This window comes from Phytophthora infestans, genomic scaffold (genome assembly GCF_000142945.1).
Source record: "Phytophthora infestans T30-4 supercont1.76 genomic scaffold, whole genome shotgun sequence".
NCBI lineage: Eukaryota > Oomycota > Peronosporomycetes > Peronosporales > Peronosporaceae > Phytophthora > Phytophthora infestans.
Window position 1 is genome coordinate 270,493 of NW_003303683.1, and position 27,299 is coordinate 297,791.

Here is a 27,299-nt window from a genome sequence, read left to right on the forward strand (position 1 = left end):
CGCCCGCATTACGTCCAACACTCGACGGAGGTGTCCTAGGTGCACCTCCATGGCCGTCTTGCCTCCTTCGGCACGGCTATGGATGAATATGTCGTCGAAGTACGTCTGTACGAAGGTACGCAAAGGGCGGAACAGTTGCGTCACCAGGCGATTGAACGTCGCCGGGGCGTTAGACAAGCCCTGCGGCATGACGAGCCACTCCCAAAGCATGCCGCTTGGGGTGCTTACCGCGGTGAGCGGGATGTCGCTCTCTAGCATCAGGATTTGGTAGTATCCGTCTACCAAATCCAGCGCACTGTACAGTACGTGTAACGGGGTTACATGGTGTGGAACACACAGGGGTACGAAGTACCCGGAGAGTTAACAAACTCTCAGTACATAAGTTGGAGAGTTAACAAGGTCTCTCAGTACGTTGGCCGAAAGCCACACGTTATGCATTTGATTAGGTTTAACTATGCTAGATAGTTAAACAGATACATTTACCCCTAGGCGGCTTGGCCGCAATAATAGTAAATAAAACGCTTCTGGTTTTGAAGCATAAAAGTTAAGGTGTTAACTTTGAGCCCTGGTCTTGGGCTGTAAGTGTCCTTTGGATAAGGAACTTAGTATTAGTGACTCTTTGAGTCGAACGTCTTCCTCTGACGCTAAAGCTACGGCAGCCCCGCTGCAGTACGCTCCGGGCCATGTTGTTCAACAACACATCCTTTCGTGGGATTGGTGTTTGGGCCGGCACCGTTGCGTTGTTCAGCTTGTTATAAGCGTGAACCAGACGCCATTTCCGTTCGGCTTACGAACACAGAAAGTCGGCGTCGAGTGCGGGGATTTCGACTCCCGCACCATGCCTGCCTTCGCTTTCGCGGCGAAGAAGGCATCAATGACCTCGCACTGTTCGCGCGGGAGAGGCCATTGCCTCGTGACACAATACTTTGTGCCGTACGCCTTGATCCGGTGGGAGTTGCGTCGGTGGGTGTTTGTTCACCACGTCCGCATACTCCGTCACCAAAGGATACACCGGATCCTTGGGGTTCTTGAGAATCTCAGAACCCAAGCGCGCCTGACGCTGCTTGTTCATGTCTTCCAGGACGTTCTCGTCCAAGACAGAGGAGGAGTTCAGCTCCTCCTGAGTGGTCTCAGGTCTCATGAGTACAATCTCAGCAATCTCTCCAGCCTTGAGGTTGGTCAGGAAAGACTCAGCCGTCATTACTCGAGGTGCAGTATCTCTGCGACCTCTGGCAACGTTTCCAAGTGGACACCAGATGCCTTGACGGGTAAACCGGTCTCGCCATCGAAGATGTGATAACACTCTTCCACCGGCCTTGTCGGAGGAGCCCGGGCCCTGGACTCCGAGTCGCTTGAAGCGACATCGATCGGAACGAAGTTCGGATCCGACTTGAGGCGGCGGCGGCGTCGTTGACGACGGCGACCGTGACGTCGGGCTTTGCTGCCCACGTCTAGGGATGTCGGCGCTACGAGATCCGAGGCACTCGTGGCCTCGTGTGGTACTGTTGTACCCACACAGGAAGCGTGTTTAACGCCTTCCTCTTCAGTTAAGGTCTGGGCGACCGCGTGTGGCACTGTGTTACCCACACAGGAAGCGTGTTCAACGCCTTCCTCTTCAGTTAAGGTCTGGGCGACCGCGTGTGGCACTGTGTTACCCACACAGGAAGCGTGTTCAACGCCTTCCTTTTCAGTTAAGGTCTGGGCGACCGTGAGTGGAACTCTGTTACCCACTCTGAACACGCTGTTCTCAGTGTTCATGACAGCTGCAGCTGTCTGCGGAACTAAGTTACCCGCCTGTGGACCTAAGTTACTCACTTGGCCGGCGCCTCTTCTGGGCGCGGCCACCATCAAATCATCCTCGGAGTCGTCATATACGTCGACGACTCCCAAGCATCTGCCGGATGCTTTGATACCCTGGCAGCCCTCGCGGGCGCCCCGGGTCCTGACAGAGGTGGGAACATGACTCACCAATGCTCTGTCGGACTGCGCAGGGCGGCTGGCACCGATTGCCTTGCCTCGCCAGTCGATCCAGGGCTCGTGCTTCTCAAGCCAGGGCATGCCCAGGATCATATCATATGGATCCATATCGAGAACAGTGAGCTGTTCGAGGCTGTCAAAGTCTTCAAACTTGACGGCCAGATCCACTTGGACGTTGGGGACAGTAACGACCTTCCCGTCGGCCAGTCGCACTGACACCGTCCCGTTGCCCTTGCTTTCTCTCAAAGCATCTGACAACTTGTTGCTGTTGCGAGCAACCGTCTGGCGGCGTGCGCAATTCTTCGACGCTCCAGAATCGATCAAGATTCTAAAGGGATGATCGTATCCCCGTACACATCCGTGTACTACAAGCAACCCGCCGCTGCTCTTCGCCGATTCGAGAGTGCGAATACTCTCAGGGGCTAAGTCCCCGTGGTACGCGCCACCCGCGCACCCATCACGAAGACTTAGTTCTTCCCCAGTAGGGCGCCCCACCCCTACTGGTTCCCTGTCCCCGGGATCCTGGCTTCTGCCAACGACCCTTGAGGACGGGCTTGGGGAAGGACCGTCTGCGGAAAAATCTTTCCGCAGGGCAGTCGCGCTTGAAGTGGTTCATCTTCCCACTGCCGAAGCAGCGGATGTCACGCTGTTCGGCGGACCCGAGTTCCATGGGAACTGGTCCGTTGGGGCTTGTTCGACCGGGAGCCGACAAGGAGCTCCCAGGCCACGCTGAGGCCGGCGTACGCGCCTGGCGATGGCTGTACCCTTCTTGAAGAGCCACTTGAATCGCCTCTTCAAGGGTGCTTGACTGCACCCGGAACAGCTGAGTGCGTGCGGGGCCCACTCGAAGGCCGTCCATGAACACAGTCATCTTGATGTGTTCATCGAGTGGGTTTCCCACTAGGGACGCCGTGAGCTCCCGTATCTCTTGCACATACTCGTGCAGTTCGCGCCTTCCTTGTTTACACGCGAGGAAGCGCGAACGCTGGCGGTACTCGTAGTTCGCCGGGAGGAACGCGGCTCGGAGCTGTTCGCACAGCTGAGCCCAGGATGTGAAACATCCAGGGGATGTTGCTTCCCGAGTGTACACCCAACTCTTAGCACGACCGCTAAGGTTGGAGAGTGCAAAAGCAACACGCAGTTGCTCGGTCGAGATCAGAGCCGCGTCCATCGCGAGCTCTACTTCTCGGACCCAGAAGTGAAGGTTCTCGCCTTCCTTCCCTTCATACGGCTTAACCTTCAGCCGTATTGGCTTCGGGTGAGGCGGATTTGCTTCCGCCGCCGGAGCCTGCAGGTTCTCCCGCACATGCGTGATGAGGCCCTGCTCGTACGCGTCGAATGCATTGACGCGCTCGAGCTGCTCAGCCGGTGTTGATACCACCAGGCTCTGCAGGGCCTCCATCCCGAAGATGCCTGCCATCTTCCGAACCGACTCGAACTGAGAGTCGTTCATATGGGAGAAGTCGTTCCTATCCATGGCAACGAACTTCGGAGAGGTTCAGGTAGTCTACCCGCGGTGGCTTGGATTGACTACTAGTGCTACCAAGTGTGACGGGGTCACACAGCACCTTGCGCTAGAGGAAGTTATCTTCCGAGAGTATACAGACTCTCAGTGAACGGCAGCTCACAGGTCCCCTCTTTAATTAAAGAGAGCGAAGTGACCTAAATAAGGTAGATTGTAAACTGAGTATATTTATAGGCAGGTTAAGTTTGGGTTTATACAAACTATTAGTTACCTATAGAAATGCAATGTCATTTAACCAATGGTTGGCTTTGAACGACCTTGGTACCTTAAACCAAATATCCCGGAGTATGACGTGTCATACTCCTGAAGTGTGAAGTGTCACACTTCATTTAACCAGGGTACCCTTAGGGCTACGTACCCCGTTACATTCATTATCCTGCCTTGATAGTATGTTGTGACCCGTGATCTGAATATGACTGATGATCCCAGCTTGAGATCACAAGAGCTGCCCGGTGTCAGCATATGTATTCTTATCAGCCAATAAGTTGTCTAAATAGCGGATCATGTTCCGAAGATGATGCCGTTAGGAACCGGCCTAATAGAGATCAATGTCGGCGAGGTTGTCGATGAGGTTTTCTGCGCTGTCCGAATCACTGCTTTCCTCCAGTATGTGATTAGCCTCGATCGACGTAGCAGCTGAAGCGTGTAGGTAGCACACTGCGCGTCAAGGGCCTTTTTGAAGGCGACACCACAAATGGAATGGACTAATTGACCATCTGCTACAAAACAAACAACGTCGGAAGCTCGTTACAATGGTTTCGCCTTCCAGATTTTTTCTCCCCTACTCAGATTTGAGGTGGAGTACTAATAAAGGGTGGGGCACCGACGCACTCAAATGCCAAAACTTTTGGGGGTTAGGTACTATCAAGGGGAGGCACTACAGCGCCCGCCAAATCATTAAGACCCCCGATTTGGCGATGTACTTTTGACGATATCTCGGCTTGTAACCCGAGTTAGAAGCTGCTATTTTGATATGCTCTCTCTATTAGGCTTAGTAAGATGCCACTTGTTTTAGCAGCTTAGATTTCAATGTGTCTGGCAGCGCTGGTATACAAATTCAGGGTTTTGGCACCAGCGCCAAATTATTAAGACCGCTTCCTTTTTATGATAGAAAAGCTTTTTATGAACAGACCATACAAACTTCTATATTATAAGAGTGATGGTTAAAAAAGTAGATTATTGGCGGAAACGAGCTGTTACCTGAAGGCTACTGAGGCTACGAGCCTTTCATTTTCGAATGGGTCATGACAAGGCCCTCACCCAGCAAGAACATTGGTTCATCGTCGGTCTCTACGATGGAGGAGTTTCGCTACGCGAGATCGCCAGAAAGACAGGCCGGTCTCGCACGTCTGTCCGGAAGGCAGTCAAGGCGGAGCGGGGGGGGGGCAAGAAGATAGCGGTGTGCAGGTAAGGGCTGGACGGTAACCAGTGCTGACGGAATGAGAGCTTCGGCAGCTAGTGCGTACCGCGGCGACAGGCACGCTCTTTGCCGCCGAGCTGAAGTACAAACTCGTCATTTAGGCGGCCGTGAGGACAATCCAGCGCGTTCTGCAGCGTGTGGACCATCTGGTCTACACCAAGATGGACTGCACAGTGCCCCCCACGGCAGCGCACAAGGCAGCACCCATGTAATAGGCGGAATAGTACATACGGAAGCCTGGTAAGCTTGTCATAGTTTTTTTGCGGTTATTTCGTATTCTAACATGTTTCACCTTTTTTTTTAAAAGAAACTTGGGTTTATACAATTTTTGCAGATGAAAAGAAGCTTAATCTAGATGACCCTGACGGTTTTAAATATTACTGGCGGGACATGCGCCAGCCTCCACGGTCTTATTTGCGTCGCCAAAATGGAGGAGGGAGCGTCATGGTGTGGGGTGCTTTTAGCGCAGCAGGTAAGAGTAAGCTGGCTGTCTTGCAAGGACGTCATAATTCAGGTGCCTATGGCTACACGCTATCTGAATATCGACTTCCTTTCGCTCACTCGAACTATGGTGTTGATTTTGTATTCCAGCAAGACAATGCTTCGATTCATGCCCCGCGTGAAACGAAGCAATTCTTGCAGGAGATGCAAATCAACACCATGGTATGGCCAGCTCGCTCGCCAGATTGCAACCCCATCGAGAACGTGTGGTCGGCGATGGTGGCCAAAGTGTACGCACATGTCCGCCAGCTCCAAAACGTTGCTGATCTGGAGACAGCAATCATGGCTGCATGGGACTCGATTCAGCTGGAGTACTTGCTAAACTGGTAGAGTCCATGCCCCGCCGTTGTTTAGCGGTCATCAAGAAGAAAGGTGGACTGACTAAGTACTAACTTTTAATAAATTAGTTTGTATGGTCTGTTCATAAAAAAGCTTTTCTATCATAAAAAGGAAGCGGTCTTAATAAGTTGGCGCTGGTACCAAAACCCTGAATTTGTATACCAGCGCTGCCAGATACATTGAAATCTAAGTTGTTAAAACAAGTGGCATCTTACTAAGCCTAACAGAGAGAACATATCAAAGAAGCAGCTCCTAACTCGGGCTACAAGCCGAGATATTGTCAAAAGTGTCCCGCCAAATCGGGGGTCTTAATGATTTGGCGGGAACTGTAACACAAGTTTTTCAGTCCCTCAAGTATGTCCTCGAAATGTTGACGCAACCTTACGGCCGCTACGGCGTTTTTTTGCGGACGGAATATGAAAAATACAGAGCAGAATGGGTAGTATCACAGAAAATGTGGTAGATTCACAGAAGCAAGCGACAGGCGTCACAGAGTGCGGTCAAAGATTGCGAACCCTTGACTTCCCTCAAGTTGCAACACAGCCCTTATATAACAACACCGCCAACAAGCAACCCTCGCTTCTCATATAGCAACTCACGTCACCCCAATAGCAGCTTCCCCCAAGGTGGTCACCGGGCCATAACTCGTGGAGGACACCTCGGACGCGAGTCTCCGTAGGCAACGCGCGTCGCCAACAAAGGTGCCCGGCTGATGCAAGTGGTTGCAACTCCGAACGAGGTCTAACGTTGTTGGTTTGTCAATTTATGTTTATGTGCAGGAAGTGTGTAGAGGTCTCCGGGCAGTAACTCGGCAAGGACAGCTCGTCAGCAAGGATCCGTAGGCTGCCCGCGTTGGCAAGAGGTGTGTGCACCTTGTGCAAGTGGTTGCAACTCCGAAGGAGGTCTAACGCTGTCGGTTTGGCAATTTATGTGTATGTGCAGGAAGTGTGTAGAGGTTGCCGGGCTATAACACGCCAAGTACAGCTCGCCAGCAAGGATCCGTAGGCTATTCGATTTGAGAAGAGAGGTGCGCATCTATTACTAGTCGGAATGAGTTTTGTAGGGTGCTAACGGAGATGGCATGGCTCTAATTTGTTTTGACACAGATTATGGGTACTCTAGACGGAAATGCAGTTTCGAATCGGAGTTCAGCATTGAGCGATCAAATAGACGTCTCAAACAGTGTTATTGGGGGAGGCGTATCTTCAAAACTGACTTTACGACCTGGCGATGTGGTCAAGTATTATTCGCCGACGTATGTATATGGCGATAAGAGGGGTCGGAGAATGGCCACCATTGTCAGTATTGCGCAGCACACTGACCCAACCTACCCGATTCGAGTGAATCGACTCGAAATGCTCCCGCTTTGGACACGCATTTCTCGTGTTACGGACGATAGCAATGATCCGTGCTCGTCAAAATTTTACCGGCTCAGCTCGTGTGATTTAATTGATGGTACCGTGGAAGTGGAATTTCAAGAGAGTGCATTTAGTCGTGGTATTTCGGAAGCATTGGCTGCATCTGGATTAGCTCGTGAGACGACAAGTGTCAGCAGTGTTGCTGTGGTTACGCCAACTGTGACACAAGGAAGTCCCAGTGAACGCACCACTCAGGTAGGTAGCTCAGTGGACATGGGGCCCGAGAATCGCAGGCTGAGTGGCGCCGTTGAGCAAGCAAAAAGCAGCATCAGCCGTGATGATCACGCTGCTATTGCAGATAAGCTGTCCGTTTTTGAAACGCTTCTGACCGAAGATCAGCGTCGGAAACAACAACATCGTTCGAAGAATAGATTGGGGCTGAAGCAACGATCCAAGCGCAAACACCACCAAAAGCTGCGTAAACCCGGCCGGCATTCAACACGAGTAACCCACGCACAACCTGGCAATTCACAATTTCTCAAGGCGTTCATGCAAAGACCAGATGTGGTAGAGGCCCTTCGTTTACTCCGACGTGAGCGTGCGGCCGCTTTGCACGCAGCAAGCGCAAATACGATGCCTGCGCAGCTGGTAGGTCAGTGTGAGGTGACTAATGATGAGGATGATCCAGACACAAATGACAGCATTTCTGTCGAGAATGATACTGTTGCAGATTGCGAAATTACAGAAAAGAAGAGCCGTATTGCCACCAAAGAACCGGTCGAATGGCCACCTGATGTAACCCGGGTCTACAAGAAAAAAATCCAAACGGCATCAGGTTTAAGAACATTGGAAATCTGGGGAAATGTGAATGCATCGGAGATTGTTACATTGACGAATGCATGAACTCCCGTTCGGACGTCTACTGCTCAAAGCAGAATTGCGCTATTCAATGGCAATGCGGCAATTCTGTAAAGGAATGCCTTTCATTGAAACTTTTCGAGACTGTGCGGTGTGGTTTAGGAGTTTACACTACTGATACAGTTGAAGTGGGGACTATCGTCGGCGAGTACTGCGGAGTTTTGGAGAGTTACAGAGGACTGTATACAACGAGTGCAGAGCCCGCTACTTTGAAGAACAACACTGGATATTCGCTCCTGTTGAACCAACGAGCTACTGATGGACAGTTTGTCTACATTGAAGCTGAGAAAACTGGCAGCATAATGCGTTTTCTGAGTCACTCTTGCAACCCAAATTGCAGGTTTCGTGAGATGCAGTACCGGAAACAAGTTGTATTGGTGGTGGTAACGCTGCGCAAAATTCTACCAACGGAGGAACTCACAGTTTCGTATGCTGGAAAGTTGTGGTTCACTTGCAGTTGCAAGAAGTGCAGCAAAGCACAGGCGTAGTTACCTGCAATTAACAAAAATCGCATGTTTGCATGGCTGAAACAAAGGCATTTCGTCTTTATTTTGTATCGCATCAGCAGTGCTACTCCTGCTCAATTGGACTTTACTACTTTACTCCAGCGAAAGTGCTGGCCCACATCTTGGTGGTCGCCCAGCTGAAGTAGATTGAACCGTCGTTCGTTGGCGCTTTCTTGCCACTGCCCGAGTCATCAAAATGTCGTGTCCCATCGAGTCAACTAGAGCTGAGCGCTGCATAGCAAAAAGCAAGTGCACACAGTAGGCAAATTTGACCCAATACTTGCAAGGGCAAGTTCGTTTAACCACGTCTACAGGCCACCCTATTGGAGGCTGCCCTCCAATTTCCATGCGAGCATAGTTAGCTCCAAGTTGAGCCGTTACTGCTAGATATTCTTCTGTGCGTCTTCTAGCGGGTACGAACACTCGCTTGGCAGGTTTGGCCTGTACAGCGACGATGCCTCCATCTCTGTAATGAAATTCCAAATTCTCCACCAGCATATTGTCCCGAGAAAGTTCTCTCATTCGCGTGGCCAATGCAGATGAATGCTCCGCTGTTGTACGAAATGTTTTGCCAGTAACAAATTCACTTGTCGCGCATTGAAACAATAGAAGCAACAATGTTCCCATATTCAGTTTCACATGCAGCGAGTAATGCTGCTTCAGGTGTCTATTGAACTGCTCTACGGGATTGTTGGTAGTTGCAAACCCAGGTGGAGTCCAGCAGCATTGCCACAAGAAAACCCGCTTGTTAAACCACTCTTTTGTAAAATAGTCAACAAACCCGGGAGCATCTGAAAGCCCAGCCCACCGCTTTATCGACAGATCAGCCATACGCAGGAACTCCTCTTTTGTTTCGGAAAAATGCATGTTGTAAATATCTTTTCTGATTCCTGCAGCCACATTATCGGGAAAACACCGCAATCGTTTGCTCACGTTGAGTAGGACGTGAAAAAAACACATCAAAAATTTGAAATTGGACATCGAGCCAAATACAGCTTGTAGAGCGTTGAACTGCCCGTCATCCGCGTCACCCATAACGTATGCCAGGCAAATTGATTTTCCAGTCACTTATGTATACAGCCGATTGAATGCTGACAATGCTGCAGTGACAGCCTCCTCCGTCGTTTGTGACACCACACAAAACCCCACGAGGTGAAACGTTCTGCAGATGTCCGAAATGCCAATCACTAGCACAGGATATCCCTTCTTTGATAGCTTGTAAGTAGCATCAATGTGAAATATAAAGCTTTCCGGTGAGCGGTCTAGCCGGCGAAGTAGCGATTTTGTTGTCACCCCAACGACAAACGGCTTCTTGTCAGTCCCATTTCCTGGATCAGCATTACCTTCCGCATCACAATGCCACGTAAACGTGACAGGATCATTTTCATCATTCGTCCACGACGGATTGACTTTCTCTCTCACCATTGCTGTAATATTCTTCACTCGATCATGACTACCAAGCTTGGTTTCCTGTAATTGTTTACAAAGTTCTGCACCGTGGACAATGATGGCATGTTTTCCGTCGACAAGCTGAATTTGACCCTCAAACCGTTGCGAATGCGAAGTGGTTTTAGCCCCTCTCCTGTCATAAGTTGACAATATTGCTTGTGAGCGGATGTTAGGGATCGTGTTGGCGCGTCCAGAGCGCCCGAAAGGTGCTCACCATACGAGTACGCCGATGACAACATAGACCGAGTACACGTGGTCACCTTTGCCCTCCATTTGCACTTCACACCTGGATACACAAGCTTGCACGCTTTGGATACACAGCTGAATAGCTTGTACCGCATTGGATGCGGCACAACTGTAGCGCACATAGTACAGTTTGCGCTTTGATTGTGGTCCTCGCGCAACGTTCTTCCACTTTCCACAAGGTCGATGGCTTCGTCAGTACCAATATCCACTGCCAAAATGTGGAACGGTATTTTTTGTCCCATTCTTTTCTCCTGCTTTTTGGCCACCTCCACCTATCCACACGCACATGAGCCATACCATCTCCGTTAGCACTCCACAAAACTCATTTCCACTACTAATAGATGCGCACCTCTCTTCTCAAATCGAATAGCCTACGGATCCTTGCTGGCGAACTGTACTTGGCGTGTTACAGCCCGGCAACCTCTACACACGTCCTTCACATACACATAAATTGCCAAACCGACAGCGTTAGACCTCCTTCGGAGTTGCAACCACTTGCACAAGGTGCACACACCTCTTGCCAACGCGGGCAGCCTACGGATCCTTGCTGACGAGCTGTCCTTGCCGAGTTACTGCCCGGAGACCTCTACACACTTCCTGCACATACACATAAATTGACAAACCAACAACGTTAGACCTCGTTCGGAGTTGCAACCACTTGCATCAGCCGGGCACCTTTGTTGGCGACGCGCGTTGCCTACGGAGACTCGCGTCCGAGGTGACCTTGCCTAGTACTTCGCGAAGGAGCGCGTGGCCGTTTGCTGGAGTTGCGAGAATGAGGGCGTTGGGGTGAGGGGTTAATTCTCCTCGACGCTGATTGGACAAAAAGAAAGCTAAAGAGTGTGTTGTTGTGATCTACCAAAGTCTCTGTGAGCTCATACGGTTTTGTGTGAGCTACCACAATCTTCTGTGAGCCTACCACACTTTTGTGCGAAATGACTTCACCGCTCTGTAGAGTTATTGATTTTCTGTGCTACAACCACAATATGTCTTTTTTGCGTCGCGTGTCAAAAAACCTGGCTTGTGATTTCAAATCGTTAGCTACTAGTTTTTGTTGGAGAAATGGGCCAACAATGTGGCAACATGTCCGCGTGGCCTAATGGATAAGGCATCGCCCTCCGAAGGCGGTGATTGGGGGTTCGAGTCCCCTCGAGGACATTTTTTGGTCAGAAGTCAATGGCAATTCATTTGGTCCACAGGGCGTAATAATGGCTGTCGCTTGGCCGAAATGCACCGCGAACGCGACGATGCTGCGCTACCTTCCTGGTCATAAAATTGGCGTCAGAAAAGGTGTAGCCTTGCCGCTGCCTCGCAAGATGTTCTTTGAAAAGGAGTTAGCTGTCACCCCGCATTAGCATTCCTACGAACGGAGAGAAAGACAGCAAGCACTTTTTCGTGTTATACTCGAGAGTACAAGCGAATCCCTTGCAAATACCAAGTCAACACCTTCGTCTCCGTCGACGCCAGGCCCACACAACGCTATGGAGGCCGTCGGTGTCATGTCGTATCGCCGCCGCCTACGACTTGGTCAAAGGTAGCCACGAAGTTGTGCTTCTCGAGAAGAACGCGACGCTGGGCGGCCACACGTACGAGATGGAGATCGACGGCGAGATGGTAGACATCGGCTTCATGATGTTCGGCGACTCGAACCCCAACATTAAGGAGTGGTTCAAGTCTCTGGGCGTCACGCAGCCGAACGGCACGACGAAGAAGCGCATTCCCATGAGCCTCACCGTCACGTCAGACGTGAAGGGCGACCTCCAGTTCTCGTCACGTGCCCCGTTCCATGGCAGCTTGTTCAACCTCTTCGATGTTCGTATCTGGCGCGTACTCATCGACATCTACAAGTTTACTATGGACCTTATGACCATGCCGGTGAAGGAGAACATCACTACGCGTGAGTGGGCTGCCAAGGGCCGCTACTCGGATGAGTTCTTCCGTCACTATTTCCTGGCCTTCGTCTCCATCCTCTGGACGGTGCCCAAGCAAGATGTGCTGGACCTGCCTGTGACGCAGTTTCTTCGTTGTCTGAAGACACATTCCAACTCGCTGTACATTCCACTGTGGCAGGTGATTCTCGGTGCGCTGGGACGCCGTACGGACCGCCCGAAGCACCAGTGGTGGTACGTCGGCTCGGGTTACATTGAGCCATTCCTTAAGCTCTTTACCGAGGAGTACAATGGCACGGTTCGTTACAACGCCGCTGTTGAGCAGGTGGAGAAGGGCGGCAAGGCCGTGATTCTGAAGGGCGGAGAGCGCATTGAGTGCGACCACGTCGTGCTCGCTACCCACGCTGACGAGAGCGCTGAAATGCTGCGTTGGAGCGAGAAGGCGTACCGCTCGCTCATGCGTTTCCACTACCACAAAAGCATGATGTATGTCCACCGTGACCCGATCATGCTGCCTCCGTCGAACAAGGTGTGGAGCAGTTGGAACGTCTTCATCGCTGAGGACGAACAGTACATTTTGACGTACTGGATGGACCGAATCCAGCGCCTGAACAGCAAGAAGGACGTCTTTGTGACCATCACGCCGCACGACTTCCAGGGCAAACGTCCCGATCCTGAGCAGGTCATCTCTGCTTTCCGTTGGGACCACCCGCGGCTTCTGGCGGACTGTATCCCACAGGATGAGATCATTCAGGAGGAGGGCATCACGCTCTCCGGATGCTGGCTGGGGCGTGGTTTCCACGAGGATGGCTTCGTCGCTGGTCGCCGTGCTGCTGCGATCATCCGCGACCCAAAGCACAAGAAGACGTTGATGTACGAGGACCCCGGCAACGTTCCGGTCCCGCCTGTGCCTCCTTTCGGCATCCCGCTGAGCATCCACCTGATTGGCGCGGCTGTTTTCGGTCTGGTGGGCTACGGAGTTTCCAGGCTGCTGGAGAAGTAATAGATCACGACTTTGCTTTCTTGTTGGTTCGACAACACTAAACACAAACGAATGTCCATGGTCTGTACAGTTGTTATCGAAGAGTGAGTGAAGCTTAGCCGGTTTATACTATATCTACCTTTGAGAATTTCAGCGCAACGAAAAATCAGCGACCAGCGATAAGTGATCGCTTGAATGCTCGGTAGTAGGTAGCTCATCGTACTTGAACAGGAGTCCAGCGGGGATCATTTCCACCACACCGTGGCAGTGCAGGGAGCTCCTGGTGTACCAGATATAGTCGACTGTGCCTTTGGAGCCACTGTGAAATATCGTGAACTTCGGCTCACCTGTGCATTTATCATCAGGCAACTGGGCATACGCGCTGGCGAAGTCAAGCTGCACAGTGTCATAGAAGCTCGGTGTAAGTCGGTTTCTATCTCTTTAAAGGTGTAGGATCTGGCTGACCTCATGAGAGTAGACCGTGTTGAGTTTGTAAACGCGAAAATCACTTCGTTGAGCTCGGTCACTGATAAACTTGCCAAATGCAGTACCATTTCCGTGGTGACGAGTTCGATCATTTTCGTTGACTCGAGTTGCTTTCTACGGAGTATTTATTTACAAGAACAGCGAGGCATTAGCATTGCCGTTCTGCAATCACCACCACCAATCAACAGTAGAAACTTAACATACCTTGAGCGCATACGTATCTAGATTTTGTCCAGATAAACCAAAGCGAGAAAGACCAGACGCATCCAGTTTCCCCGTCGATAAAAAGTGGTACAGTGGGCTGTGTGGCGCTAAATTGAAATCCCCGGAGAGGAGGACCGGAAGAAGCGAGGCGTTCTCCTGTCGTAGAGACGTCAAATGCTTCAGAAGCATATCCAGCTGCGCCAACTTGATCTCGCCACGCTACACAGCAAGATAAAACAAGCAAGTTAACGTCAACTATGGGAGTTAAAGTATACAGTTCCAACCGCCAGTTCACAAACATTTGGGTTGAATAGCAAGTGTGTGTTCGCCACCACAAAGCGAGCAGGAATGGATCCACCCACGCAGCTCTTGTTTCCCACACTGCGGTCAATGCAATGTTGTCTCTGTCTAGCACAGGATGGTCTGGCACGTGGTACTCGATCGGGTGCGAGGATACGATGCGGAACATGCTCTTTCTCACGAAGATCGCGCAGCCGTCGTGTGTCTTCTCACCCGTTCTACCAATAGCACCGCTCAATTTAAGTCACTTATCATTGTTCAGGGCTACCCAGGACACCCGCACCTTCTTTTATAAACACCCACAAAGCCCGCGTTCTTCATTTTTGGCTCGAAAAAGTCTTCAAAATGATCCACCTCCTGCAGATTCACGATATGCGGCGACCAGCGCGAGATTTCTCTCATCAGGCGAGTGCTACGATACTCCCAGCTGCGCGATTACATGTTAGCATTGCATCCGCCCAACACGTAGAGCAACTGGGCCAACTGACTCGTATTTCTGATGACGTTTGGCGGGTTCGTTTACGCGGTCGTTTATCACCAAGTAATCTACAGTAAAAAAAAACATATTATTTCAGCATCGATGCAATTCACTTGGCTTTTGTAAAATCGGTACCTGCTAGTACGTTGAACGACATGAAGCGGAAGGTGGACGCTACAAGAGGCACGGAAGGGTCCTCAGCGCTTCTAGGCGGCGCGTACAGCGTCCACGGTCGATGGATCGGTCGCGGCTTGTAAGCCTTCGTGCGCTGTCTCTTATCATCGGTTTGCGAGCTGCTGCCATCGTTGGTCGGGCGCCTCGAGCGCTGACGTTGACGGCGCTGAGCGTCGGGCATTTCCCTTTTGTCCTCCATCGAAATGGCTTCAGACCTAGAAGGCGAAGTGTACCACATATTATTCACTTTTCGGTATACCACATTTGCATCTTACTTTTTTAGGGAACAAATTCACGATGAACGCACCAAACCGCAGCGACTCGTACCTGCTGCCCGAGGGTGCGCAGAAGGTGACGTACGAGAAGGACACCAAGATCTCCAATGCCGGGAAATTCACCATCCTCCGCGAGGACCACACCATGGGCAACCTCATCCGCATGTACGCTACCTGAAGCATAATTAAGTTGCCACAGAGTTCTAAGCCTTTCTCTCTTACTTCTCTTACCAACCACTTGCAGGCAACTGTTGCGCGACCCAAATGTGACTTTCAGCGGATACCGCCACCCGCACCCGCTTATCCACGACATTACTGTGCGCGTGCAGACCAACGACGCGTCATCACCTGTGGAGGCTTTGGCTAACTCCCTCGACGACCTCAGCACTGAGTTCGACGAAATTGCGCAAAAGTTCCGCCGCCTTACCGGCAATACTAAGGACCACAGCTCCTTCAGTTAGATCAGCTTTGCCTCTGTCCCATTTTTTTAGTCTCTAGTCACATTTGACGAGAAACAGCGAGTACTTTCATCAGTTTGCTCTGCTACTATCATGACGCGATCAAAGTCTGCACTTCACTCAGACTACGAACTTCAAACTACCGAACATTCAAACGATCACTTATCGCTGGTCGCTGATATTTTGTTGCGCTATAATTCTCAAAGGCATAAACCGGCTTCGATAACAACTGTACAGACCAATGGACATTCGTTTGTGTTTAGTGTTGTCAAGAAAGCAAAGTCGTGCTCTATTACTTCTCCAGCAGCCTGGAAACTCCGTAGCCCACCAGACCGAAAACAGCCGCGCCAATCAGGTGGATGCTCAGCGGGATGCCGAAAGGAGGCACAGGCGGGACCGGAACGTTGCCGGGGTCCTCGTACAGCGGCGTCTTCTTGTGCTTCGGGTTGCGGATGATCGCAGCAGCACAGCGACCAGCGACGAAGCCATCCTCGTGGAAACCACGCCCCAGCCAGCATCCGGAGAGCGTGACGCCCTCCTCCTGAATGATCTCATCCTGTGGGATACAGTCCGCCAGAAGCCGCAGGTGGTCCCAGCGGAAAGCAGAGATGACCTGCTCAGATTCGGGACGTTTGCCCTGGAAGTCATGCGGCGTGATGGTCACAAAGACGTCCTTCTTGCTGTTCAGGCGCTGGATTCGGTCCATCCAGTACGTCAAAATGTACTGTTCGTCCTCAGCGATGAAGACGTTCCAACTGCTCCACACCTTGTTCGACGGAGGCAGCATGATCGGGTCACGGTGGACATACATCATGCTCTTGTGGTAGTGGAAACGCATGAGCGAGCGGTACGCCTTCTCGCTCCAACGCAGCATTTCAGCGCTCTCGTCAGCGTGGGTAGCGAGCACGACGTGGTCGCACTCAATCCGTTCCCCGCCCTTCAGAATCACGGCCTTGCCGCCCTTCTCCACCTGCTCAACAGCGGCGTTGTAACGAACCGTGCCATTGTACTCCTCGGTAAAGAGCTTAAGGAATGGCTCAATGTAACCCGAGCCGACGTACCACCACTGGTGCTTCGGGCGGTCCGTACGGCGTCCCAGCGCACCGAGAATCACCTGCCACAGCGGAATGTACAGCGAGTTGGAATGTGTCTTCAGACAACGAAGAAACTGCGTCACAGGCAGGTCCAGCACATCTTGCTTGGGCACCGTCCAGAGGATGGAGACGAAGGCCAGGAAATAGTGACGGAAGAACTCATCCGAGTAGCGGCCCTTGGCAGCCCACTCACGCGTAGTGATGTTCTCCTTCACCGGCATGGTCATAAGGTCCATAGTAAACTTGTAGATGTCGATGAGTACGCGCCAGATACGAACATCGAAGAGGTTGAACAAGCTGCCATGGAACGGGGCACGCGACGAGAACTGGAGGTCGCCCTTCACGTCTGACGTGACGGTGAGGCTCATGGGAATGCGCTTCTTCGTCGTGCCGTTCGGCTGTGTGACGCCCAGAGACTTGAACCACTCCTTAATGTTGGGGTTCGAGTCGCCGAACATCATGAAGCCGATGTCTACCATCTCGCCGTCGATCTCCATCTCGTACGTGTGGCCGCCCAGCGTCGCGTTCTTCTCGAGAAGCACAACTTCGTGGCCATCCTTGACCAAGTGGTAGGCGGCGGAGGTACCACCAATGCCGGAGCCGACGACGACAACCTTCATAGCGTTGCGTGAGTCTGGCGTCGACGGGGACAAAGCGGATTCTGAAATGCCATTGCGCGTCTGTCAGCGAGCCAAAACTCCCCTTTTCGCCACCACAGGACCACGTCAGGTTGTTGACTAGGTATTTGTAAGGGGACACACAAGTGAGCGGATCCACTTACAAAGAACAAGCTATTTGCATGAGGATCACTACAACCGCCATGTCTAGCTGTAGAAGTTGCATATTATTGTACATGTACTATGGGGTGCCAAAGCTTGATCTAGGCAACCATGACAGCTTTACTATTGACAAACTCACGACCTGCTTGAAGCATGGCGGGCTCGCAGTGCTAGGGTACTGGTATTATAACCTACAAGATGAACCGTACACTTGTGAAAGTCTAGTTGCTTCAGCATGTTCCCATCACCTTACCGCAGTGGATGACGTCCGTTCGTCCACTTACAAACACAAAGTCAGTAGCAACGAACAGAGCGACCAGAAGTGTACAGAGCGGACAAAGCGTTGAACTCGCTGTCGAGGCAGGTAGATACGCGCGCTTGCAATGGCGAACCCTGCTTGAAGCAGGGTTCGCCGTTGCAGTGCTTGCCACTGACATGTTTTATACATGTACATTACATTGAGCACCAGCGGGAAAAACCCAGCTGAAATTTTCGGCACTTTGACGAATCAAACGGCGATTGCTACGACTGCGGTGTTTCCAACCAAAGCACGCTTCCTTGTTAACCGCGCGACAATATTATTGATAACGTTTATCGAACGGTCTTTTTGATCTTTTCGGCAAAAAAATCGAATTTCGGTTCAAAATGTTTTTTTTCCGTTTTTTGTTGTGTTTTTTTTGTCAACGTTGCCATTTCACCTTCGGAACTCGTCGCAAGTGGACTAAATGACTGGCTAACCAAGCTTGGTTGTGCCTTTGGTTCTTGCCTTTCGCGTTGGGCATTTCCAATTCTTCAATCAATGGGTCGGGTACGCAAAGAAGGTGTGTGGTCTCATTTCAAGGATCATCCCAAGGGGAAGTATAAGACTCGGCGAGTGAAGTGTACTGTAATCACTGCACTACGACCATGTCTGCGATGGTGAAACATATGCAGCGCCATATCATAACGACTCCGACCAGCCGAGCACCTTCCGACTCCGATCCGACGTATCGCAAAACTTTATATATCGTACTTAATACCTAAATTTGGAGGTTTCGTAAAAGCGCGCTTAATTGGTTCATTGAGCGTAATTACTCCTCGTAAACGAGTGGCGCCAATGCAATATTGACTGCGCCATTTTGCCCTGCAAGCTCAGTGCTCGATTGACCACCTGGAACGGTGAATTGAGGGGGGCGTACCGCACATCGGTACACCTAAGAGGGTATGTCGCGGCCACAAAGAACAGTAAATCACCGTTAATTCCCCGTCGAGCACCCAGATGAGTATCCCTGTGCTGTTGTTGTCTAACCCCCATCGATGTAGCTCAATGGTAGAGCTCCCGAAAGGGAAGGAGGTGGTTCAAATCCACCCATTGGTAAAAAATTTATGCTCGAATGCCTTGCAAGTCTCTACATGATTGACATGATATAAGAACCAGCTACAAGGACACAGAGAGATTGGATTGTGTTACGGGAGCAGTTTGAGCATGCTTTGGTGCTGTGTTGGTGTAGGGTCTACAACTCTGCCGATGGTAAAACGCTGATGGTAGGCACTGATGAGACTATTCAGCTTGCCTTCGCGGTGCATCTGCCGAAGAACCTTAAGCACAGCGTTGGATCCCTTTGACGGTACGCCCTGCTCGCCTAGGAACACTGTGACTTTGTTTGACGCTAACTCTCCGAGCTGACGTACTGTATCTTTGTAGCTGGATGATAACTCGTCGAGCGCGTACCCGTCTTTGATGAAAAGCCTCATGAAGGCCACGAGCTGCTTGGAATCCGATTTCTTGTGCTTATTAGTACTCTGCCATCCACGCGGAACAGCCGTGTACCACGCAAACCACGTGTCAACAAGCGGTATTGTCTTGGATCGACGGCGACGCTTTACTGGTACGATTTCATCTTCGTCTCTTACTCGCTTGGCTTGATTATCTCGTGCTAAAGTTTCCCCTTCGGTGTTGTTCATTGCAGCTTCTAGCGAGCTAGCTCGAGCTTCAAGGCTACGGTTGACCTCGATTAACCTTTCAATCAAGGCAGTTTGATAATTCAACGCAGCGTTGGCCTTTATATTTTCTTCAGTCATGGCTTCGGCGGTGGTGTTGGCGTGTTCGTTTGACGCTGTGAGCCGTTGTGACCATGCAAGCAGGTTGGTCGTCGTCACTCCAGAGGCTTCCGCACATAGGTGAATTGTCTTCATTGCAGGTGTCTTCGCGCCGATCTTCACTAACGACGGGTAGTGGAGGAGGAGGGTTGCTGTTAGCACATCTCTCACAACAGCGCAGACGTTAAAGGCCTTGTTACCCAGATCATGGCTCGAGTTTAAAAGCTTCCGGCTAACCTCTCTAACCTTTTCTAGTGTTGCAGCGTTGAAGGATTCCAGGGACGGGAGAGAAGAGGCTTGCTTTGGCGTCATCCCACTCAGCACCTTAGCAACTTGATGATCTTCTTTAGGGGTGTTGAAGACGTACGCAAAGGCTTTGTTAGTCGTAGTCAAGTTCCAAGCTCCGCGATCAAAGATCCATTGAGCTGCCAGCTCTGAGTTTGCGTTCGCGTGTTGCGCGCCGCCACGGCGAAACGAATGTGACGTCAGCGACACTTCGACTCCAGCAGGACCAGCAACGCGATCGAGCACGCGGCTGACAAGAGCGTGGATTCCAACTGTTGGTGTCGCGTGAACAGTGGTGCTACCTGGCGACGTCTGAGAAGAATTCAGGGCACTATTGTCGTCAAGAAGTTCCAGTAATGGTATCGAGGCAGCTAGGTCAACAGGAACGTTCTTCGACTTCACCGGCAAATGGTTTAGCAACGCTGCACACGGAGACTCCTGCGTAATCAAGGCCAGCGCGAGCGCTAGCAGCGGACAAGTCATGAAGTCAGCGTCAGGAAAAAGTGACAGTGACTGCTCATCGGACGTCTTCACGCGGATGAATCGGATAAAGAAAACCCCTCCAGCTCCGATGGAGAGCTGCTGCTTCCGGACGAACGTAATGTCTGATGCACGGCCGAAGAGGTACCACAGGAGGAACAACAACGCAGCATCTTGGTAGTCCGACGCACAGCGAGCCGTTGAATATAAGTAGCTTATCATCTTCGTGAGATCCTCTTTTGTGCACGCAATAGCCTTCTTGACGAACCCACCACTTTCACGCTTGATGCAGTGCTGTTCAAGGGTACTCCCCATGCTTAGCAGCTGTCGTGCTACAGCGCCACCTTGAACAGGATACTCATCCAAAAGCCAGCATTTCACCTGGCGGAAGTATTGAGCGACGGAGTGGCGCGACAGAGGCTGCCCCTTTGCTCCTGCGTGGAATGCCAGGTACACACCAAACTTGTCCATTAGAGTCACTAGTATACTACTCGCGCGACTAGAGTCTGCGACGATCAAAGCCACGACGTGCTCCATGGTAGTATTCTCTAAAGACAGGAAGCGCTCAAACGCTTTTAAAGCCGTCGCACGCGCGCGCTTTGTGTTGGCGGGCTTCAAGTCGTTCAGGCTCATTGTTCTTGGTCGGAGAGGTAGAAATATGCAGGTGATACGTGGCAAACCTTTAGCAAGTATTACTATACACATATCTGGTCGTCAACTCCGACTAGATACGTCGGAATTGCTCAGCTTCCGACTGCACCCTAAACTATAGTTTAATTGGATATAATTGTATTCTTGAAGCAATTTGATTCGCCCAATGCAACGGAGATCGCTTTAATTGGCTATAAAGAATAAGAAACGATTATCATTGGCTAGTGCGCAGCATACTAAAAGTAAGATACGTCGGAGAGATAATGTTATTCATCCATATCATCAGCTGCGAGAAGATTTCGCGTGGGTGGGGGCGCATGCTACTTGAAGACAACGTTTTGGTGGAGGATTTGGAGCGTGGAGCTCAAGCTTTGCGATATATATAAGAGAATGACGACAATATTCTCTTCCCCAGCGTAGACGACGATTAAAGAGCTGAGACTGGGTGCAGCAGCGCTGGAGATGGAGCAGAAACGCGTAACAACGAGTATCACCCCAAAAAAACATGACGGCAAAAATAAGCAAATAATCGGTTTAATATATGCTCTTTTTTTATGTATAAAATAACAACCTATCTATAATAACGTTGTCCCTACAAAACCCATCCCTTCTAAGCAGCGTGCGTACTTCCATTACAGCAGGCTACTGTTGAGTCTGGTTTCTGCATAGCTCGACTGTCAGCGTTTCTTTTTCTGTGCCCCGGATGCTTAAGGTATCGGACTCCAGCAAGCAAAGCCTGACGACCATTAAATGATCGTCAGGCTTTGCTTGCTGAGAACCCGGGCATGTCTTGTATTATTACGTGGATTCTGGTATCCATTTTTATCCAAAAACCATGCCTATTACGTACTTGTAGAGCAGGATGCACGCGAGATCATGAAGTACATTGAGGTGTGCAAACAGTTTAAATAGTGCATGACCTTTATGTGAATGGCGGGCGCATGGATCTCATAAGAAAGGACAAGCAGGCGCAGCGATTTATGCAAATTTTTTAGCCAAAATGCAGTTCTACTGGCCGTACCGGGCAACCTATTACTTTCACGACGACAATATCCAGATGACACTTTTTATCATTCGCTAGTACCTCTATCAGTTTGACTGTCAATGCAATATTCGGGTGCTGTGATGCTGCTTGATAACAGATAGCTTGCTAGCTAAAAGCAAAAGTATCTTTGCACTTACCTGCTGACTCAAAAATTAATGCGGATAGCTATTTTTGTAATATATTGTAGTTTGCAAGTGTACCGTTTCACGTCACTAAAGTCCGATTTTACCTTTTGGGGGAAGCGAGGAAGATTTCTTTCTGGCGGGGTGTGAAGCAACAACAGGAAGTGACAGGATGACCGTCGCACTCGGCAGTTCTGGTACGTTATCTGGCGCTGGGAGTGCTTCCCCCTATGTATCCCTTTACCCGCTCCGTTTCTTCCTCCATTATATGCAAGCCGGTCCTCCCACCGGCCTCTGAAGCTTTCACAAATCTAACTTTACTCGGGTGGATCTTTTGTTTGTATCTCCTCAGCTGCGGGCGTTCTCGCGCTCCTAGAAGAAGAAGACAACGTACTTAAGGTGCGTCAGCTTACATCACTTAAATCTGGTCGATCCATCTTCAGGGATCCATTATTAACGCCGCTATGATTGCAATCATCAACCAGACCCATGCTCTCCAGAAGCTAAACCAAGTGGTGGACCACTACTGGGCCGAGATCGCAGATGCCATTCCGCTTATCGAGGAGTTATCGGAGGAGAAGAACTTTCCAGACCGCGAGTTGGCAGCCTACGTCGCCTCCAAGTGTTTTTTCCACTTGGAGGAGTACGAGGACGCACTGCGTTTGGCTCTGGGTGCCGGCAAATACTTCGATTTGAACACGCGTTCTCAGTACACAGATACGATCATCGCCACGTGCATCGACAACTACGTAGCTGTACGTGTCAAAGAGGATTTGGAGGCCGAGAAGGCTCTGGACCCACGACTCACTCAGGTGGTGGAGCGCATGTTTGAACGCTGCTATGCCGCGGGCGAGTTCCGTCAAGCTATGGGCATCGCATTGGAGGCTCGAAGATTGGACCAGGTGAAAGAGTGCCTTGCACGCTCAACTGACGTATCGGCAGCGCTGTCATACTGCTTCGAGATCTGCAAGACTGTGGTCAGCAACCGCCACTTCCGTCTCAAGGTGTTCGACGTCATGCTGGAAGTCTACCGCTCCCGTCCCACGCAGGACTACGCTAGTGTGTGCCAGATCCTACATATGCTGGACAACCACGTGGAAGTCAGCAAGATCCTGGAGCAGCTCGTGCGTGGCAGCGACCGCGACTGCCTCGTCGCCTACCAAGTCGCATTTGATCTCAATGAGAACGAGAACCAAAAGTTCCTAATGAATGTCTATCACGCACTACCGAGTCCACCGGCACCTGCGGCAGAACCGGCGGCAGACACGACCACGACGGCTGAGGAGGGCAAGACAGAGACGCCTGCACCCACCCCAGCTGTACCTGCTATGCCTCCACCCGCTCCTGCTGGAGCTTCTGCTGATTACTGGGACAAGGTGGCTAAGCTGAAGCAGATTCTATCGGGTGAATTCCTTGTGGACTTGAAGCTGGACTTCCTCCACAGCCGCAGCGACTCAGACCCGCTTGTTATGAAAACTATTAAGACGGCAGTGGAGAACCGCAACTCGGTGCTGCACCATGCGGCTGTGATCGCACACGCTTACATGAATTGCGGTACCACGTCGGATTCCTTTCTGCGCGAAAACTTGGAGTGGCTGGGCAAGGCTACGAACTGGGCGAAGTTCACAGCCACTGCAAGTCTGGGTGTTGTGCACAAAGGCCACGTTCGCGAAAGCATGAACCTCTTGGCTCCCTACTTGCCTCAAGGCGGCATGACGACGTCTCCGTACTCGGAAGGCGGCGCTTTGTATGCGATGGGGTTGATCCACGCCAATAAGGGCTTTGCGGGCTCGGGCAGCAAGACCACGATGGAGTATCTGCGTAATGCGCTCAAGAATGCTGGATCAGACGAGACTGTGCAGCATGGCGCGTGTTTGGGTATCGGTCTGTGCGGCTTGGCCTCCCACGACTACGAGCTGTACGAAGAGCTCAAGACTGTGCTGTTTACGGATTCCGCCGTCGCGGGCGAGGGTGCTGGTATTGCTATTGGTCTTACTTTGCTTGGTGCTGGAGGTGAGGGGCGCAACGGAGAGATCGTGAAGGACTTGCTGGCATACGCGCACGACACGAAGCACGAGAAGATCATTCGTGGCTGTGTGATGGGCATTGCGCTGACGATGTACGAGCGTGAAGAGCAGGCCGACACGTTGATCGAGCAGTTGACTCGGGACAAGGACCCGTTGATCCGCTATGGAGGCATGTACACTATTGCCATGGCGTACGCTGGCACTGCGAACAACACTGCTATTCGACGACTGTTGCACGTGGCTGTGAGCGATGTGTCCGACGATGTGCGTCGCGCTGCTGTCACGTGTCTGGGCTTCATTTTGTTCCGCACGCCTGTGCAGGTGCCCAAGTTGGTGTCATTGCTGGCTGAGAGCTTCAACCCTCACGTCCGCTACGGTGCTTGTGTGGCTGTGGGTATTGCGTGCGCTGGCACTGCCAAGAACGAGGCCATTCAACTACTGGAGCCGCTACTTGATGACGCTGTAGATTACGTGCGTCAGGGTGCTTTGTTGGCCTTGGCTATGGTTATTATGCAGGAGTCTGAGGGTCGCAACCCGAAGGTGGCTGCTATTCGCGCAAAGATTCTTAAGCTCATTACGGACAAGCACGTTACGACGATGACTAAGATGGGTGCTATCCTGGCTCAGGGTATCTTGGATGCTGGTGGACGCAATGTAGTTATTTCGCTGCAGTCTCACTCTGGATTCACCAAGATGGCTGCTGTGGTGGGGCTGGCCATTTGGGCTCAGCACTGGTTCTGGTACCCTCTGTTTAACTTCTTGGAGCTGTCCTTCCAGACGACCATGGCGGTTGGTCTGAACAAGGACTTGAAGCTCCCGCGTAGCTTTGAACTCACGTGCAATGCTAAGAAATCAGCGTTTGCCACCCCCAAGCGCATGGAGGAGAAGAAGGAGGAGAAGAAAGAGTTGGTTGCCACAGCTGTGCTGTCTACAACTGCCAAGGCTCGTGCGCGTCAGGCGAAGCAGGACGCGAAGGAGAAAGCAGCCAAGCCTGATGCTAGTGGAGACATCGTAATGGAGGAGAAGGACAGCTCTGCCGCCGACGAAGAGAAGAAGGAGAGCGATGCTATGGAGGTGGATACTGAGGGATCCAAGCCGGCAGCCAGTAAGAAGACACCGGCAGCTAAGGAGCCGAGCGTGTTCACATTTACGACGCCCGCACGTGTGACGTTGGCACAGGAGTCTGTAATCTCTCTGGACACAGCGCAGAGGTACGTTCCGGTGATGCACCCTGCACAGAGACTGGCAGGAGTTATCATGCTGCGTGACACAACGCCCGATGAGACCGAGGATGTGGAAGCCATCAAGGCGCCCGCCGCCGCTGGCGCGGAGAACGAGGCAGAGCCGCCTGAGCCGTTCGAGTGGGAGCCACCGCAGTAGGTATGTACGTACAGGACAAGAGACCTCAAACTCGGTAATGCAGACCGACATGGGGATCGGGCTTTGTTCAGCACCCGCTCGACTCCGACGGATGCGCAGTAGCAGAAGGGTGAGGTCAGAAACTGTGTGCGACAAAAACAACTCGGAATATAATTTTTCAATCAAGCGTTCGCATTCTACAGCCATCATGCAAGCCGATAATCCCAATCCAAAGCGATGATACCTTTTGATTGAGGCACCCACAGCTCATCTCCATTATTTCCCCCTTTTCCTTGACCATTAAACCAAAATGTCGGACGACTTTAAGGGATCTGTGGCGAACCCTTTGCTACCTACGGAAGCAAGCGAAGGGTTTGCGAAGGTGACGGGGCCGCAGATCGGACAGCCTCTGCATCGGAAGCTGTTCGTGTTTACTAGGCCGGGATGGCGAGCGTATCTTAAGCAGTATATGACGTTGCAGGAGCTCTCTGGAGCGTTCGGGGATATCGGACTATTCCTGCCGCTGCTCACTGCGCTAGCCATTGGACGAGTGCATGGTGCACCGCAAATTGAGTTCGGCGCAGCCCTGTTCTTCGCGGGCGTCTTCACGTCAAGTTTGGCTCTTCACTTCAATGTACCGATCCCGGTGCAGCCCATGAAGACTATTGCAGCTGTGGCAATTGCTGACAAGCTCCCAAACGAGCAAATTATCGCCGCTAGTATTCTAATGGGGGCCATCGTGGGGTTCTTGGCAGTGACGAACATTATCACGCATGCCAGCAAGGTCGTGCCTGTAGCTATTATTCGTGGAATTCAGCTGGGTGTCGGTATTAACTTGATGGGCAAAGGCTTCAAAACTGCGTATGTAAAAGCTACAGCACAAACCAAGGACGAGTTGGTCTCGATTCGGTGTCCGTCTCACTGCTGCTTGGAGCGTCGTGCGTCGTGTTCATTCGCAACAAGAAAATTCCTATGGCACTTGTACTATTCATCTACGGAATGCTCGTCGCTGTGTACCAGTACGTGCGCTTGCGTGAAGAATATCACCTACCTGCGCTGTCGTTTTTCGGCTCAGTGTTCGTTGCACCAGTGATCCCGTCAGCGCACGATTTCGGCGAGGCTTTTGTGTATCTCGCCTTGCCCCAACTACCGCTCACTCTGCTGAACTCAGTCGTTGCTCTTGAGTCATTGGCGGTGGAGCTCTTCCCAACACACGACAAACCCGCGGGTGTACGTCGTGTGTGCTTTAGCATCGCTGGCGGGAACCTGTTATTCTCGTGGTTCGGCATGCTGCCTGTCTGTCATGGTGCAGGTGGTCTGGCCTCTCAGTACACTTTCGGTGCACGCAGCAGCCTAGCGATGGTATTTCTCGGGACTTTCAAGATGTTTTTCGCTCTGCTTCTGGGATCCACGTGCGTGTCTCTACTTCAGACAGGTATCTTCCCGTCATCCGTGCTCGGCGTCATGCTGGTCTTTAGCGGGTTGAGTCTCGCCATCGTCGGACTCAAAGTCGAGCACGATGCTGCACTGCTGCTACTGGCCACGACATCGGGATGCCTTGCCTTCAACACGGGCGTGGGATTTCTGCTCGGTCTCGGATGCCATGGGCTTCTTGCTACACTTCACCACTTCAACATCCAATTCGAATAGCATTTCTTCATGCACTTTGAAGTAATAAGAAGGTTTCTTGATAAACAAGGACAATTTCCGGACTAGATTGACCCTCTCGCCTGGCGCAGCCCAGATAATTGGACTCATCGTCAGCTTTCATAAGGCGACGTTACCGGGCAGGGGAGACATCGTCTCGAACATTGGTGCTTTTGGTGTCGGATCGCCGCGATGAATTTTATTACTTCGAATAATATTTGGGTGGAGATCTCGAAGAGGCATAAA

At 51.4% G+C, this 27,299-nt stretch overlaps 6 protein-coding genes and 1 non-coding gene across 7 annotated transcripts; 5 read left to right on the forward strand and 2 right to left on the reverse strand.

Annotated features, from left to right (window-relative positions):
- The first annotated feature begins 11,324 nt into the window (after window positions 1–11,324).
- PITG_30027 lies at window positions 11,325–11,397 on the forward strand. Its single transcript has one exon. It is a non-coding gene; the product is annotated as a tRNA-Arg (tRNA).
- Window positions 11,398–11,813: 416 nt separating this feature from the next.
- On the forward strand, window positions 11,814–13,131 carry PITG_18725 (uncharacterized protein; the record flags this gene model as incomplete). The annotated part of the gene is made up of 1 exon (XM_002997327.1): window positions 11,814–13,131. The coding sequence occupies one exon, from the start codon at window positions 11,833–11,835 to the stop codon at window positions 13,129–13,131; it is 1,299 nt and encodes a 432-aa protein (XP_002997373.1).
- A 322-nt stretch (window positions 13,132–13,453) lies between these two features.
- PITG_18726 (uncharacterized protein) lies at window positions 13,454–14,735 on the reverse strand (the record flags this gene model as incomplete). The annotated part of the gene is made up of 6 exons (XM_002997329.1): window positions 13,454–13,457; window positions 13,576–13,710; window positions 14,163–14,318; window positions 14,384–14,512; window positions 14,589–14,646; window positions 14,714–14,735. The coding sequence occupies 6 exons, from the start codon at window positions 14,733–14,735 to the stop codon at window positions 13,454–13,456; spliced, it is 504 nt and encodes a 167-aa protein (XP_002997375.1).
- Window positions 14,703–15,488, forward strand: PITG_18727 (DNA-directed RNA polymerase II subunit J; the record flags this gene model as incomplete). The annotated part of the gene is made up of 2 exons (XM_002997328.1): window positions 14,703–15,192; window positions 15,272–15,488. The coding sequence occupies 2 exons, from the start codon at window positions 15,050–15,052 to the stop codon at window positions 15,486–15,488; spliced, it is 360 nt and encodes a 119-aa protein (XP_002997374.1).
- Window positions 15,489–15,777: 289 nt separating this feature from the next.
- On the reverse strand, window positions 15,778–18,140 carry PITG_18728 (uncharacterized protein; the record flags this gene model as incomplete). Its single annotated transcript, XM_002997330.1, has 3 exons — window positions 15,778–17,240; window positions 17,612–17,637; window positions 18,097–18,140. The coding sequence occupies 3 exons, from the start codon at window positions 18,138–18,140 to the stop codon at window positions 15,778–15,780; spliced, it is 1,533 nt and encodes a 510-aa protein (XP_002997376.1).
- Window positions 18,141–22,169: 4,029 nt separating this feature from the next.
- Window positions 22,170–25,592, forward strand: PITG_18731 (26S proteasome non-ATPase regulatory subunit, putative; the record flags this gene model as incomplete). The annotated part of the gene is made up of 3 exons (XM_002997331.1): window positions 22,170–22,217; window positions 22,373–22,419; window positions 22,506–25,592. The coding sequence occupies 3 exons, from the start codon at window positions 22,193–22,195 to the stop codon at window positions 25,425–25,427; spliced, it is 2,994 nt and encodes a 997-aa protein (XP_002997377.1).
- A 124-nt stretch (window positions 25,593–25,716) lies between these two features.
- PITG_18732 (Sulfate Permease (SulP) Family) lies at window positions 25,717–27,056 on the forward strand (the record flags this gene model as incomplete). The annotated part of the gene is made up of 2 exons (XM_002997332.1): window positions 25,717–26,233; window positions 26,302–27,056. The coding sequence occupies 2 exons, from the start codon at window positions 25,717–25,719 to the stop codon at window positions 27,054–27,056; spliced, it is 1,272 nt and encodes a 423-aa protein (XP_002997378.1).
- Window positions 27,057–27,299: the final 243 nt, after the last annotated feature.